This window comes from Micropterus dolomieu, linkage group LG14 (genome assembly GCF_021292245.1).
Source record: "Micropterus dolomieu isolate WLL.071019.BEF.003 ecotype Adirondacks linkage group LG14, ASM2129224v1, whole genome shotgun sequence".
In the NCBI taxonomy this organism is placed as follows: Eukaryota; Metazoa; Chordata; class Actinopteri; order Centrarchiformes; family Centrarchidae; genus Micropterus; species Micropterus dolomieu.
In genome coordinates, this window is record NC_060163.1 from 15,849,056 (window position 1) to 15,866,627 (window position 17,572).

A 17,572-nucleotide genomic window follows, 5' to 3' on the forward strand; every position below is an offset into this window, starting at 1 on the left:
CACCAACGTTTACCATCCAACCTGACAGAACTGGAGAGGATCTGCAAGGAGGAATGGCAGAGGATACCCAAATCCAGATGTGAAAAACTTGTTGCATCTTTCCCAAAACGACTCATGGCTGTATTAGATCAAAAGGGTGCTTCTACTAAATACTGAGCAAAGGGTCTGAATACTTATGACCATGTGATATTTCAGTTTTTCTTTTTTAATAAATTTGCAAAAATTTCTACATTTCTGTTTTTTTCTGTCAAGATGGGGTGCTGAGTGTACATTACTGAGAAATAAAATGAACTTTTTTGATTTTTGGAAAATGGCTGCAATGAAACAAAGAGTGAAAAATTTAAAGGGGTCTGAATACTTTCCGTACCCACTGTATCAAGCAACCTATGAATTAAATTCACTGCCTTCACAGAGTCATATTAAACTACTTTTGCCTCTCAGCCTTTGTCATTATGATGGTACTGATTATTATAGCAAACCTTATTTTCCAGGGCTTATCTGTGTCTGTCTTCTTGTGTCTTATCTCATGTTACTGTGTATGTAATGTTTTCTTGTATCTGTTGACCATACACATTTCAGCAACAAGGAAGTGCTCTGGCTCTTAACTTCAGGTCTGCACTGTGTTTCATTATGAGTTTGGAATGATGAAACAGAAGTGGTGTGTGTGGCCGTTTAAAGTGTGCCAATATTTTATTTCATCAACCAAAGAGTCACAGTGGAAACCCCGACATGGGCTTCTTACTGTGTAACAATAATTATTCAAAATTATGTTAAGAATAAAATATATATTACATTGTTAGGTGAGAAATTGTATTTTGATTCATATTTATAAATCCGCTTCCAGATCAACAAAGCAAAAATGTTAATAAGCTAGTTTAACTAGTTAAAGCCGTGGCGAGCTTTGCACCAGGTCTTTTTTAAATCTGATATCTAGGGTGGTTTTGGCGTGTCAGAATAAAGACCTCTGACTTGAGTTTACTGCAGCTGTCAACCGCGACCAGAAGTTTAAAGACAAAAGTATTAAATGGGCCCCTCATTAGCTGCTGTGGTACAGATCCAAATACACTACAGAATCCGGGGTGAGACTTTCACAGCGTTTGATGTGACCGTTAAAGCAGCCTTGTTTAGGACTGCAACAATTATTTTCTTTTTCAAATAATCAAATTCATTTCTTGTGAAACCGACTTGCTTATTAAATAGTGGTTATTTGCCTGTCACAGTTTCCTAAAGCCAACAAGTCAAACATTGTTCTAAAGAAGTTATCACAATAGTTGCTGATTAATCTTTTGTCATCCACTTGAAAAAAAAAAAAAAGGTTTTTACCATAAAAAGGAAACCAGCCAAGAACTACAGTCACATGATACAAGTACCTCTAAATGGTCAAACCAGTGATCTTCTGTCAGGTTTAGGACGTGATGGTTTACAACGTCATTCTCAGTTCCAGTAAATGTACTCATTCCTGCTGAGAGGTGAGAGTGCACGTCTAGCTTCCTACAAGGAGGAAGTGTGTCTTTTCATTTTGAGCATTGTCCTGTTTGAACAGCGGCCTCTGTGGGCCACATGTTAACAGTATTGACACACACACACACACACACACACACACACACACACACACACACACACACACACACACACACACACGAAGCTTTGACAGAAAGATCCGACTGCAGTGTCACATTATTAATTGACGTACTGCCAGCAAAGTGTACTCAATCGAACGTTACTGCCCACGGGGGGGAAACTGGTTGACATATCGAGGTTGCTGCTGTGACTCTCTTAAGCAGAAAGACAGGATTTTGTTATCATGGAAGGGAAATGCTTCTACAAATGATGCCTCTAATTATGAAATTTTGTGACAAATACAGTCTGGGCAAAACTGTGGGTTCTTTTTTTTTCCTTTTTTTTTTTTTACTGTGTGAAGGTGATGTGATCCGTTTTGATTTTGTGGCATGTGAAGGACCACCAAATGTATAGGAATACATGTGGTGTCAAAGTTTTCGTGAATAAGTGGTGGAAATAGAGAAAAAAGGAGCTGCACACAGCTAAAATACATGTTTTCATACCCAGGATTTGCCTGAAACTAGGGATGTGTACTTGATACCTTTATGGTATCGACTGAAACAGCCCAGTGTCAGTAGAATCGAAACGTCTCCAGTCAAACCAGTACTTCAATTGATACTTTTTAAAACCACATCATGGCAATAAATGACTATTTGTATGGTTTTGCTTGCAGCCAAACCCGCAAGAAACACACGAAAGAAAGAGAAGAGCATGCCTTTTTCCCCCTTACGTGCCTGCACCATGAACTGTATAAAAAAAGGCTGCAGCGCCGAGTCCATGCTGACTTTAACAGCCGCTCACCTTCATCTGCGCTCTCAGGCGTGTTCGTCACTGTTTATCAAGTTTATCACCACAAGCTTGGCTTTCCGTTGGTTTCATCTTCTGGTATCATTTAACACTTCTCTGCACAGTTTTATTTGCTATTCACATCACTTGTCACTGATCGATCGCTGCGTTCCGTCACATCAATTAAACGCGTTTGTGGCACAGCAGCGATCAGCTGATTTTACTCACAGAGCCTCCAGCTGCAGCTGCTTCAGGTGTAATTGGTTACATCTAGTTACATGTAGTTGGTTGTGTCTTTAGTGTAGTTAAGTGACTTGTTTAAACAGACTGCTTTCTTGTTTTTTATTTGTGACTGTCGTTTTTGGAGGTTTGCGACTCACCAATAAAGAAAAAAAAAAAAGCACTCGCGGAGATTCAGTTTACTGATCGAAAGTTAACAAAATAATTTCCGTTTACTTTCAACACGTATCAAAAAATTACCTTAACTTATTTGGTCACTAAATTATTTCACTCCTCCTCTCTCATTCAAATATACAAAATTCCCAAGCTGTAGTCATTCCCCATATAATAGCCCACTACTCGTGCGGATGAACTACTAAGGATGAGGAGCAATCTGATACAATTTCCAAATATATTTATGTTATTTGAAACAAGAAAAAAATAAAAGATAATCTTGCTTGTCCATAACAACAATAAAAATAATAATAGGCTCCCAATCAACTACTATGGCTTCAACAGGTGGCATTTTATGCATGGTATAAAATGAAGTACCCTATTGGTATCGGTATCACTTTAAGGGTACTGGTTTTGGTTCTGGTATCTTAAGATTTTAAACAATACCCAACCCTACCTGAAAAACACATACTGTAGCTGTAAACAGCAAGCTGTATCATGTCGGGCTCCTCTGAACTTACAGCCTGACTATCGCTCATATATATAGACAATGAGCCTAAGCCAGTGATTCAGCTGGGAGCCAGTGTAGGAGAGCAGCCGACTGAAAACAGTGAGATAGGACCGTAAAGGTAATGATGACTAATACCTGAGCACAATGCTGAGGACAGAGATGGTAATCCACAAGCTGGGAGCTGACTGTGACCCTATGATATGCATTATGAGTCTCTTGGAAAAGGCAATAAAATACATATAAAGGGAAGTACTGCAATTGAGATATGTGAATATCACATAAAAAACATTAAACTCACAACTGGAGAGGCTGCTGAGGGAATTGTGTTTTGCACTGCTTGTTTGTGAATGCGGAGATGAGTGACGGAAGAGACAAGAAATGCCACTTTGAATGCAAAGCCTTATATGAGGTGGTTAAAGCTGGCTGACAATAGTTACCTGCAGCAGACAAAAATGCACAAATATTGAGATACAATCACACAAGCAAACGCATTGACCTTTCCACACAGAGATAATCAAAAATCTACAGACAAATCCAACGTGATTAGATTTGGGTATCGAGAACCGGCTGCAGGTTTGAACTGTTACCAAATTTCTAAGAACCGTGGATTTGATCAGACCTGTGCATTTGATTCTGCTTCTCGGTTCCTAACTTCCTGCACTCCTGACTGACCTGCAGTGAGCATTTTACAGTCCATAAAAGTGTCTCTTATCTGCCAGGAGCTGCTACACCGACCTAACGTCACCTCATTTGTTATGCAGTACATCAACAAAGCATGAAGAAGAGAGTCCTTCTGTTTCCATTCCTGGACCATGGCGGACCGCAGCACACGCTCTAAAGTTTGGCTTAGCTTCACTAAAAAACAGAGAATGACACAGCAAAATGCAATAGGAGGTTTGGTGCGAGGGAGGAAGTAGACATGATCTGTGGTGAAGGAACCAGAACCCAGATTTGATAAGTAGAATCAGACTCAATAAAAAAGAAACGATACCCAACCCTAATAGACAAACCCAACATGAGGGTGAGACACTGAAGTGAAAAGCAGTAAAACGCCTCACATATTCATTCTGCAGTGGAAACAAGAGGAAATCTCATATTTGACATCTGTACTTCCCACTGTGCAGACTATAGGCTGCTGGTGGTTCACTGTTTTCTGCCACTCAGCAGGCTACAGCCATGGTTTCATTCATGATACTCATAGTAATTAGCTGTCTTGCTTTATACACTGAACAAAATTATAAAGGCAACACTTTTGTTTTTGCCCCCATTCATCATGAGCTGAACTCAAAGATCTAAGACTTTCTCTGTGTGCACAAAGGTCCTATTTCTCTCAAATAGTGTTCACAAATCTGTGTTAGTGAGCACTTCACCTTTGCCAAGATAATCCAACCACCTCACAGGTGTGGCATATCAAGATGCTGATCAGACAGCATGGGTATTGCACCTTAGGCTGGCCACAATAAAAGGCCACTCGAAAATGTATGTTCAGTGTATGAATGTTGTATATTCACCAGGGAGTGCATATGAACTACAACCAGGGTTGTATTGAAAAGGGCCTGTCAGCGGATTTGTTACTGATTAGCACCAGAAGATGACACGAGCTGATGGACTATCTGGCAACATAGGAGTCCCTTAATCAGTCCAGCCATACATGCTACAAGGAACTGAAATGTTTCTGGATCCTACACTGAGCACAGAAGGACAGAGGAATTAAAGAGAAATCAACAGCTGACTGAAAGCAGACTGATTACTTTGTCTGGGAAGTGTGAAAAATGTCAAACAGAACAAGGCAAGCTCAAATCCACGTTTACGAAGATATTCTGGCAGAGACAGCTTATACACAAAACACCTACACTCACAGGCTCACTTATTCATGTTTGGGAGGCAGCAGATTTTAGGCAGTCATTATTAGACCAGTTCTACACCTAGAGGAGAAGAAAGTAGCAGCAGTAGTTTAGATCTGCAGATGAAGACGTTGCGACCTACAAGCAGAGAAAGTAATAGCTGGTGCAATTTTAACATTTGCACCACAGCAGGAAATGAGCATTACAACAGAAGTTCTTCTCTTTTTAAAAGCTTCTTTTTGTGTGTTTCTGATGATTAAATTAGGAGAAAAACTGTTGTCCAATTCCGGGCTACATATAGAAAAAACACCATCCATAATAACTAGAATAGTTAAATAAAAATGAAGATATTAATGTTACAATAACCTCCGGTAAATAACATGTCCAACTTTATTTTTTCTAAACACCCTGGCCTTAACCTTTTGCCGTATTTGACCATCAGACAATTGATCAACATTAAGTTTTAACTTACTGAAGCAATAGACGAGATATGGCAATTGACATTTTTCATGCCTTTTATTGTGGCCAGCCTAAGGCACACACAGCTCATGATGAATGGGGCAAAAACAAAAAAGTGTTGTTATAATTTTGTTCAGTGTATTTTAGGGCTGCAACTTTTCTTTTCATTATCGATTACACTGTTTTATGATGACTGAACACTTTAGAGGATGTAGTTTGTGCTGCTGTTGAAATGTATCGTGTGAGGTGTTTCACAGGTCACTACAACATGATACAACAGACTACATCCCCAACAGCTGTTAAGTTCCTTTCCTGTATGGCGGACATCAGCAGGTCTACATCTGCAATTCCAAATGCTGCTGTTACTGCCCCTGCCTGTAAGTGGTGCAGGTCTGACTAGAAGTGCAGGTCTGGGACTGGCTGTGTCCGGATATGGGTGCTCTGAATGACTGACACTGTGTCTTTCTTGATAATCATATCTCTGCAATGCACCGTCATTCCTCATTTGTTAGCGCTGCCTCAACTGTATATACTATGAGTCTCTCTGGCAGCAACAGTGACTTTGCAGCTTCAGCTACGCACCATTGTAGGAAAGCGAGAGAATGAATTGTAAGTCAGAAATACCTTGACGTCTCGGTGGATGACATTGTTGTCATGGCAATAGCGTAGTGCCTCGAGGATCTGTCTCATGTAGTGGCTGAGGAAAAGACATTGTTGTGATTTATCTCAGTTAAGTGTTTACATGTAAGTAATGACTGAAAATACCAATACAGAGCATAAAATTAAAACAGGACGAGAGAGCATCTTCAGGGATGAAAAAAAATAACAGGCATAAAACTCACCTGGCCACTGCTTCACTGTAGACAAAGCCAGCATCTGCCCTCTTCACGATCTCAAAACACAGGTCTGCTCCATCCATACTGATAAAGATAGAGATTGAAGGGGAGAGACACACACACACACACACAGAGAGAAAGAGAGGTTTGGTGTGGTGTAAAGGGCAGGGCGGGAAAGGTCACACTTATTAAAACTTCTCTGTGATTAGCTTTGCAGGTGAAATGGGGGAGACAGGTCAGTAGAGGAGAAGCTGCAATCATGTTGGTCTCTGTCGGCTGAAGCTCTATCACCACAGCTGCCAAAACTAAAGCTGGTACGAGAGAGCCAGTCTGAGGTCAATGGCTCAAGAACGCCAGGATTTTTAAGGATGACCAATAGACACTCAACTAGAGGGAGCTTCTTTTGTAGCAGGTACATTTGAAAGTAGCACAAGGAAAGAAGATGGTTAGGCGCTACTCTCTAAGCCAAAATCTGTGTGTTGTCTGATACTGAATGAGATCTTTTGCACTGTTAGATCACGCGGCTCTTAAATGCATTTAGAATTTAATTTTATGGACAGAAAATAGTGGCAAAAAAAGTGTAGCTACGTCTGTGTACACATCGCTTCTTGAACGAATCACAATGATTTTATAAATTACCCAAGAAAAGCAGCTAATCCTTTGATAAACTCAGTGAGCGTATGTGCCAAAGCAACTTCAAGTTTTAAAACTGTGGGTAAACATGTACTTCTCACAGAGAGATGAGAGTGTTTGCACAGAGTAGTGCAGCTCCACAATATTAACAGAGCCTTCAGGAGGAGAAGCTGTTGCTTTAATGGTGAAGTTTAATGCTGCCACATTTACAAAATCCTTCCGGAGTCATTTACAGTAAAGATGTTGCTCTGGTGACGGCTTCTCAGCCCAGTTAAAACCGGGCTTGAGCCAGAGGTGACAGCTTGTCTCAATACTCAGCTTGCAATCAATAACCTGACTTTAAAACTGCGGCCATTAGGCCCTCACACACTGCCTCAGTTCTGTTCAGCTGGCTGTTTACCTACACAACACACACATCTAGTGGACTGAATGACAATCCTCAGATACACGCACTCACTTAATTATGACCCAGTCACACAGCAGATTCTGTCTCTCTTTATTGCTCTGTTGCCATTCTTCCCCCAATTACTGCAACCTGCTCTTTACTGTCTCTAAGTCTCTGCACCAATTAAACAGGGATGTTACGTAGGACTTGGCTGCAGACTCTATCACCTCAATCAGCTCACATTTTAGCCTGCTTGATTAGCGACCTGGGAAATGGGGAGACACATGAAGCTGTCCGCATTCATCTGCCATGTTTACTCAGCTCTCGACGGGCCGCACCACTACAAAGAAAAGGTCTCCGATCTGCGTGCATTAGTGTGTGTGTGTGTGTGAAACAGAAGCTTGTGCACAAATGGGCTTCAAAAACTGTGAAAAATCCCTTTAAACAGAGCTCACTTGCATTTCCTTGAAAGTTTTCTCCTGTTCACCAAGCCGTGTGATAAAACTATGAGCCGAGCCCGAGCACTTTCCTGTTCAGCGATAACAGAATTAAATGATAAAGGAATTAGTTCTGGAAGAGGAGGAAAGATGAAGATACCGAGCAGGCTGGGAGGAGCTCAGCGAAGGCGTAGCTTTGAGAAAGGCTGGTGGTGGCAGCAAGTGTGAAATCTTAATCTCATCTCTTTTCCCTCATATATATATGCTGCTCTCCCCGCTTTCTTTTTTTCTTACCCCCACCCTCAGCTAACCAGCTTTCTCATATCGGTTGATTATATAAAACCGCCACAGGGTTTGCTTTCTCTCTGTCCTGCTACTGCTACAACCGCCTTCCTAATGCAGTCATCCGTTTCTCTCTCTCCTTCCTTATCGCCCGACTGTGCGTCCTCCTTCCACCTTATCTTCAAAGGTGTAACCTTTTTTAACTTTCACCCCCAGGTGCGTTTTATGTGCGGCTTTTTATGCGTGTTCAATCATGCCGAGTGCACTCTTTGACAAGCGGAGACTTACAACTCGAAAACCATGTAGAGCATCCCATCTGAGCTGTACGTCTCCAGAAGCTCCACAATGTGGGGGTGCTTCAGCATGTGGCAGATGCTGGCCTCCCTCTTCAGATCTGAGAACACAGAGAGAAAGAAAGGAAGGTGAGCATATATACAGTATATTTTATTTTTTCACCGCCGTGGGAGAGATCTAATACCATGTTACACTAGAACCAGAATCATAAGTCCATCCATAGAGTGTGAATGCTGAACTAACAAAGTTTGGGACAGCAGCAGTAAAACAAACGTCTCGACCAATCAGAGTCTTGAGTGAAATTTTATTTTTTTATATATTTATTCCCCCCCCCACCCTTGCTTTAATTAATGAACTGTATAAAATGAATTGTTCTTTTGTAATTTATTTGTAGCTTTGGCAATATTGTTGTTTTCCATCCATGCCAATACAGCTAGATTGACAATAGATTACATAAAATGGGACACCCTAAATATTACCAGCAGAATTACCAACTGTTGCTACCTGAATAGTGCAGCAACAAAGAAGACAACCTAACGAGAACACGGCTAATTGTCTTGCTCTCAGCATTTTTTTTTTTATACATTTAGAAATGTAAGAAGGATCTCTTTCCCCCCCTCGACTTCATCCCTTATGAGCTTTTTGCCACAGTCTGACCAGACCTGTCAGATTTGGCCTTTTTATTGCCCTTACCCTCATTACACTGACATAAAACTGGCATGCCCTTCCTTATTTTGCAGAAGTTCTCTCTGACACCACGGACAACGTGCAGCATGTTGAAAGAAACCTTTATACCACACCACTATGTTTTTTTTTTGTCACCAGTCTACGCACTTGAACCCTGAAGCTTCTATACCTCGGCTATATTTTGACAACCTTAGGGCTCTCTGCAGCTAAGCTCTTACTGTTAGCGGAGAGGAAAATGGAAAACGCATAGTGCAGCATAAGGGTTGCACTCCTGAAAAACCGTGATGATGACTCATCCGCAGGACTGTCGTGTATGCAAAAAGCTCTCTGCATCTGTTTTGGTTCAAGTGATGTTTGTTTTCATTCACCCCTTTATTTTAGATCCTCTTACTGCTGCCTGGCAATAAGCATCTACCCCTTTAATTGGCTGTTAAAGAAGACGAGGGTTAATGGAGGGGAGTGTCTGAAGCTGAAAAGAACAATGCGCTGGGGAGAGATGAAAACACACACCACCAAACAAGCCCCCCCTTCTTGTGAGACAAACAGCAGTGAGAAACTACATTTCTTTTAGTTTTTAAAGGATACAAACAGAGGAGAAGATAACTGGATATTCATTTGATGAAACCAGAGTGTTGACAAGACAGATGCGCATGGGGACCAGAAAAAAAACAGCAGAGACAAATCAATACTTTGTCACTGTCGCTCTGATGCAAATGGCAAAACATTCTGTCGTGTAAAACGGGTTGAATGGAGCAAGGATGGAAGGAAGTTGGTGCATCTACTAAACTGCAGAACACCACTGGATTACAAAGCTTTTACATGAAATATTTGCTCACATAGTGGCTACTGAAAAGTGAGCACTGAAATGAATCATTATGGCATCCAAACTGCATCCCATACACTTTTCGCTTGCGACATCCATTCTAATCTTCTGTTCTGCATCCTTTTTCTTCTTCTCCTTCTGCTGTTAATTATAATGTGCCTCTCTCCAGCTGATTACTGTATATCAGACAGCTTTATTTAACATTTTTATTCTGAACTGACAAAAAGTGGAAAGTGGAAAATGGAAACCATCACAGGGGGTCTGATATGAGACATGTTTCTCAGTCCACGTCACTAGTTGAGTGACACAGGAGTTGCGGTTAGAGGTGCAGGGTTTACATCATAGCATATAAAACAAGTGGATGTAGCCACCGTGACGTCACCGTTCGTTTGTGGACGACTGTTTTGAAGCCTCAAGTTTGGCAGTTTGGCTGCCACCATGTTGATTTTTTGCAACAAGGCACAAGATGTGACCGTATTTGAATTAGAGGGTGACGCTAGCAAGCTTGGTTAGCTAGCTGCATCTGTAATTCACTTTAAGTGTGATTTTAACCGGGATTCTAAGTTTGGTTAGAATTAAGTTTGGCTGATGAAGTAGTCCCTGGCAGGTTGTGGCCCAGAATTCTGGGAAATCAGACTTTAAGTACTTCCCAGCTGTATATCACATTAATTCCTGACCATATAAAAAACATTAATTCATTTAAGAAGACCACACTAGCTAGTGTGCATGTCTGCCTCACTAACCCAGCAACAGGTGGATGTGGTTAACAGAACACAAATCTGACAGGTTATACAAGCAAACAACAGCCAAGACAGTAAGACTGGATTTGATAAACAATAGGGGTTGCTTTCAATATGAACATCTGAACACAGCCTATCCCGTCAATCTCACTTTCATCCTTCCATTCAATCTCTCAATCCTTTGATCCATTCATTCATGCTTTGCCTCCTGGCAGCTGTTGTTCTGAGACGTGTGGAAGGTTGAAGCCGACCAGGGAAATATAGAGCATATACATAACCTTTCTGCTTGAGCATAACCTCAATTTCATTTGCTGTAAATGCATCACAGAGTGCACTTAACTGTATTAACTTTTAATATCCATCTCTCCTACTGAAATAGCAAGGTTTTGCCAAAATATACATGCTCAGTACACAGTACATGGAACTTAAATGATTTATGGACAGGAACACTGAATAGATAAAAAGTAGATGTTTCTTCAAAGACCCGATACCTTCACACACACACACACACATATGCATACATACTGTGAACTATAATGAATAATCCTTGTATTGTTCTTCTACGTGCACAATGACATTTAATTAAGCCCAGAGATGAAACCACGAACCACTTGTGTTGCTGCGAGCCTCTGCGCTAACATTAAGTTAATCCTTCGAGGACAAGCACAAGGCTTGGGCTAGCTCTAACACCATGCTAATGCTTCTAAAGCCAGATAAGTGGCTACCTTAAGGGCATTGCAGCCTGCCACGTTTGATGTCATCTGGTGAGCTTGCTGCTTATGTCCGTCACTGTAACTGCTGCTGGAGATTACACATGATACTTTATTAGATGCTATTGCCCAACCTATTTTATTGAGCTCAGAAAAACTTCAGCAGAAAAGCCACTTTCATTGCATTTAAGTTAGCTGTGTGTGGTTGTGTGTGTGAACACTCAAATCAAATAGGACGCAATTGATCCTGTGGCAAAAGTGGATGCAGCAGAGAATTAATAAGCAAAAAAACGACAATGAGGAAGAGACAGAGAGGTCTGCAGGATGTGCTGTCCGAACGTGGATATGCACAACACTGCACACACATACAAAAAAGTTACAGAATATAATGAGAGGTGTAAGGTGCATGATACTCAAAGTTCATCATCAACAATAAAATTCTCTGAAAAACCAAGTAATCCAAGCTCAGTGTGCATATGCTTTAACAAGAATATGAGCTTTATTTAAAATTCAACTAGCGTTTCTATTCTACTAATTGACTGTCGATAATATGAACTAATAAATGCAAAATGGAAAACCAAACTTAACCTTAAACTCCCTGAGGGCCAGACATAGACCTATCAATTTAATTTAACATTAATAACAAATAATTATTGTGAAGCAGGCACTGACATCTTCTCTGCAATGCATTAACGTCAAGCAGAGATGTTTTATAGAGGAGGCACACCACTCAATCACATCCTCAATACAACACTATGGGGAAAGCCTGTAATGGAAAAGATGGCGGTTATCCTGCCCCTCCTGCTAGAAAGCCAATCGTCTGTTTTTAACAGCCAACGCGGGAAACATTTCAGCCAATCATGTGATTCCACTGACGTAAGGGTCTGTCTTACTTTGACTGTGCATGCGTGGTAGTTTTGCAATTTTTTTAATTGAAGTTTTGCTAAAGTTCACTATTCAAGGCCAGTCTATTTTTTTTACGGAAGCCACGTCAAGCAGCACAGAGCAGGTGAACCGGGGCAGGAAGTCAGACACAGAACAGCCTAGAGAATCTAAATAAAACACCCTTTGCTGACTCCCGATCATATATCAACAATAAGCACAGTTAAAACTGACAAAAAAAAACCCTAACAATTTAACTACCGTAAAACTTTGAATAATAGCCCGAGCTTTTATTTGCTAAAATCACTGAATTGACCCTGCCTATATTTGAGACAGGCCTTTTGCACAAAACTGAAACTACTATGAAACAGTTTATTTATTTCAAACAGAATAATACTTGTATAAAAATGATCAAATAATAGAAAATACAGGTCATTCATTTGATCTAGCTCCGACAGATGGCTTATGCGCTTTTATTGTGAAGTAACATCACGACAACAACATGGTACTGGATGAGAGAAGTTAGCAGGGGCTCGTTGTTTGCCTTAAATGAACTTGACGCGGAAACAAAACTGCGTCACAGCCGCTGCCTGTGTCGGCTCGTCTGGCGCCATTATCCCACATTTTCCTCTAGTTTCATATGTTGTTGTAAAATGTTCATGCCCTGTGCCAGCTCTGATTGGTGAGTAGGACCGTAACAGGAGGCGCATGGCGCTTGTAATTGGCGAGCAGATCTGTCACACAAGGATGATAACGGAATGAATCTGTTACTGCATGTTTAGAACGGGTTAGATGCGTATAATTAACTGTATAATTAACCTACATTTTAATCGCTATCTTCGCAATTAGCTAATCGTGTTCTTCCAAAACGCTATTTCGATTGGAAAACGATTAATCGTTCAGCCCTAGTTGAGATTTAAATTATTGAGATGATATGAATGAAACATCTCTAAGTAGTGACAGACTGACTATAAGGGGCGATATCTGGCATTTTTAAAGAATCGGCTGATACCTGCACTCACAAGGTCAATAAACAGAAGGTGTCTGCGGACACGTCTGCAGGTAGCCTCGTAAGTGAGCACTCATCAATCAAATCATCATATACTCAATGTTCTGAGGATCTTTTGTTTTTTTGTGGAAGCAACAATAGACAATAAATCAACAGCTGGCTGGGAAAGCATGGAATCTATCAGTATGCATGCTGCAGGCAGATTCCCGTTTCCCATTGCTACTGTTTACATGTTGTATTTTTATTTGCTCCCTCATGCTTTACAGACAGCTGTGTGTGTCTTCATGCAGAGCACTTGGACCTTCAGACAGAAGTATATGAAAACCAGGAGAGTCTGAAAGTAAGCGAGAAACGTTAGTGCTGAAAGGAAAGAGAAACTTCAAAAAAGAGAAGGAAGGGGGGAGGGAGGGAAGGAGAGGTAAGAAATATTTTGTTTTTTGTTTGTTATTTCTCTCTTTTTTTTTTTTTTTTTTTTTTTACTTTTCATGTGACTTCTTCTTTGGCAACATGTTTGAGTTAAAACAGCATGCCAATAAAGCCAACTGAATTCAATTGAATTGAGAGGGAGAGCGAGAGGGGGAGAGAGGATGTGATAAACAGATGTGATCTCTACAGTGAACCCTGTTCTTCCTGGAGGCCAGGCTACCACAGCTCCACCACCCACAGCTATACAGTAGGGGTGTGTGTGTGTGTGTGTGTGTGTGTGTGTGTGTGTGAGTGAGAGAGAGAGAGACCTGACAGTGTTTTTACAGACAGTAAGAAACCACACAAACACGGTGATGTAGTGATTTAGCTTTTACGACTCTGAAGGAGACAAAGGAAGGAGGTACAAAGAGACAGACGGGGAGGGGGGAGAAAAAGTAAATGAAGAGCGGAGGGATACAGTAAAAGACATACAGAGAAGAAAAAGGAGAGATGGGAGACCAAAGGAGGGGGTGAAGTGAGTAGGCGATGGCACATGATGAATCTTGCTCATTCTCTGGCTAGCTTTTCTCTCTTATCCCCTCAGAGGGCTGACCTATTCGTCAGACAGACCTCCGGACAGGCTGGCGAGAAACAAGCTGGTGTGTGTGTGTGTGTGTGTGTGTGTGTGTGTGTGTGTCAGGCCCCTGCTGGCCAACCCATTGCCAAGACACGAACCATTTGACCCACTTCCCTTGGTCTGAGCTCTGTCCATGGTGTATGTTTGTGTGTGTGTGTGTGTGTGTGTGTGTGTGTGCGTGCTTGATAACTGTGGTGCCGTGTTACAGCTGCCCACTCAAGTGAAACTGCTCTGCTTTCTAACAGCAACAAAAGAAATACGGAAAATAACAACAAATCAACAATGAGAATAGCTGGCTGGCGCCTGGAGGGAGGGGGAGGCATGGTTTGATGGATTCCTGAGCGCTACAGAGGAGGGACTGTGATTGGATATAAATGACCATGTACTAGTGGCGTAAAGGATCCTAGTTGATTTCCACGGCCCGGCACGCAGGTGAACTGTGGATTCATTGCGAAGTTTAACCACTTTGGGCATGTTCACTGGGCTGCTTTTCATCAGACAGGTCGTCAGATTGTGATGTTTATTGCAGCTTCAGTAATATATCTGATGCCTTCCTTTCGACACACAGCTCCGCTCTGATATGTTATTACTCATGATGTGTAACCAATCAGATGCAGTGCTGTGGGCGGGACACTGAGCGAGACTACATGGTGGAGACTGCAGACCAAGCAGGAAACTCCAGGTCTGAAAAGTGAAGCCAATGCTGAAGTGCCTTAACCTTGCATTCTCTCTAACAGCCAGCAGGGGGCGACTCCACTGTTTGCAAGAAGAAGAGTGATTATCTAGAAGGCTATGAGAAAATGTTTCTACTTCTCAGCTGATTTATTACCTCGGTAAACACTTTCCTAATGAGTTTATGGTCTCAGTCGCTGGATTCAAGTGTTCTTCAACACAGCATGATGTTCATTTAGTAAATTATGAGGAAAATAGACCAGAAAGCAGGGCTTTAGGGTAGGGCTACCTAGTGATTGACAAGTTGCTGCCATGGCAACTTGTCAATCAGGATAGAGGCGACTTGTATCCGCCTCTCTGTGTGCATTTAACCAGCGCTGCTGAAAAAGCTTATTAGGAGTTGACGGTTCATTTTTCCAGCAAGTACATTTTGTTTTAAGCCTGTTTTAGCTAGCCAAAATTAGCATGCCACTAAAAAGTTAAAATGAATTGCAGGGGCACCTTGCTAACTAAGCTAGCTAGCGCCACACTTTCATCCAAATATGGTCACATCTGGTTCCAAAAAAATAAGATGGCGTTCGCCAAAATGCAAAACTCAAGGCTTCAAAACGGTCACAGTGACTACGTCCACTTCTTTTATAAAGTCTATGCTACAGACATGAAGGCGCGGATACATCAGAGCCAAAGCGCATTTTAAGATTTATTTAACCCTAAGCTTTTCTTCTTTTTTGCTGATTTGAAATAGGATTCGATATGTGAAACAAAAACCCTGGTACCATCTGAACCGTGACTTTTGTGACCCATTGCACCCCTAACATGTAGCATGTTTGCACATACACACACATGCAGTCACGCACAAAAACAACACGTGACCATAAATGCTGGAAATGAAGAGAAATGGCACTGGTGCACTGTTAGAAGAGCTACAATGAAAAATTTGTGTGTCAAGCCAGTTTTTCCATCACTACTGTTCATAAAGCCAACAAACCGCACGGTTTCTAAGGAGAGAACATGTAATCAGGAATCACTGAAAGCCTCTGTATACTGGTGAATAGAAGTCAAGCCAACGTGACTGAACAGTATGTGGAAGCTAAGAGCGGGAGGAGAGGGCAGCTACCGTCAAGATGGATGTCCAGCAATCAACCAGTTTGGTGATTACATTACAAGTGGTGAAGGAGTTTACAATAATGCAGTTTCCTCCGACACTCTCCACTGTGCTTTCCCATCTCATATTTCAGGTTATTTTACAGATCATTAATGTGAAATTTGCTCTTTACACTCTTTGCACAGATGCACGTTTCTGTTTCAGCTCACAGATTTCTGCTGAATCCTGGCCGACTTCCTCTGTGTTGTTTCTGAATGAAATTATTCTATTTTAGATTCTGATTGTGACCTAGGCATCCTGACATTTTAAAGACACTGATTCCCAAATTTCCCCCTTTAAAGTAGCTTAAAATCGATGTTGTATTGCTGTACGATAATATATATTTCACAACACAATTATATTGTATAGTTACTTCTATTCATATTTACATCATATCATTATTTACTTTCTTTGTTTACCTGCGCCGTATTTCTGTCGAGTGCTGCAGCATCCTGAATTTACCCTCTGCGGATCAATAAATATATCTTATCTTTCATTTGGCCCCAGTCTGGATGGATGGACTGTGACCCACTCTCATGGTATGTCAAATCAAGAATACCTGCCTCAGGTGGACAAATCTAAAAAAATAGCTCTCTTGCTTTGCAGTGGACAGGGAACAAAATAAAAATAAAGTTGGAGGCTGTGCCACCGAAATCTTCAGAAGAATTTTCTTTTGCCTCCAACTCGCTCAACACAGGTCAATGATCTGCATATATGCTATCTGACAACTCTGCAAGCATGAAATAGCGATTTGATCAAGAGTCTCAATGGTAGGACCATTCTGGGGTGGATTTATGATGCTCAATTCAATTCTGAATGGGTGAATACGGGATGGAAAAGGAGGCGATAAAAACCAAGCAGAGTAAGAGGCTCGGTCTGTCCCACCTCATTTAAGATTATAATAGTAATGCCTGCTTTAAAGGAAAAGAGATGTAGCCATGTTTCGTACTATTTCTATATTTCGAATGGACAACTTTATTTAAATGACCTTAAAAGGGCTAGCGTGTGCAAAAGACCTTTTCACACGTAAACTGTCCAGGTTTATCTGCTGTGGACCTGATCTCACATCCACACTGCTCTCTTTTCCAATCTCTGACACCTTCTCTTTGTCTTTCTCCTTTGTTCTTATTAAGCCCTTCACTTTCTCTCTTTACTCTAACTCTTACAGTGTGTGAAGTGTGTGCATGTGGTGTAACTGTACGAATGGCTGAACACTTTATGTCTGCTTTGTAGAAGCTTAAGTAAACTAAGGAGCAGCCCTGCCATGCCTGCCATGCTGGATTATGTACTCTCGATCACAGAGAGAGAATTAGAGAAGGTAAAGAAGGCGACAGTGTAATGTGGCAGGTAAAGCTTGTCTAAGAAACATTAATTATCTTGAACTCGTAGCATGTCTGCACGGTGACACAACAAATCATATAAGCTCCACCACACTTTTTTTAA

General features: G+C 41.3%; 1 protein-coding gene across 1 annotated transcript in view; it reads right to left on the reverse strand.

Annotated features, from left to right (window-relative positions):
* The window catches only part of LOC123983513 (peripheral plasma membrane protein CASK-like), an 85,584-nt gene that overhangs the window by 5,226 nt on the left and 62,786 nt on the right, over positions 1 to 17,572 (reverse strand). The window contains exons 3-5 of the mRNA XM_046069772.1: positions 8,415 to 8,520; positions 6,396 to 6,473; positions 6,178 to 6,250 (exon numbers count right to left, since the gene is read on the reverse strand). Coding sequence (XP_045925728.1) covers positions 6,178 to 6,250; positions 6,396 to 6,473; positions 8,415 to 8,520 — 257 coding nt within the window. The remainder of the gene's footprint in view (positions 1 to 6,177; positions 6,251 to 6,395; positions 6,474 to 8,414; positions 8,521 to 17,572) is intronic.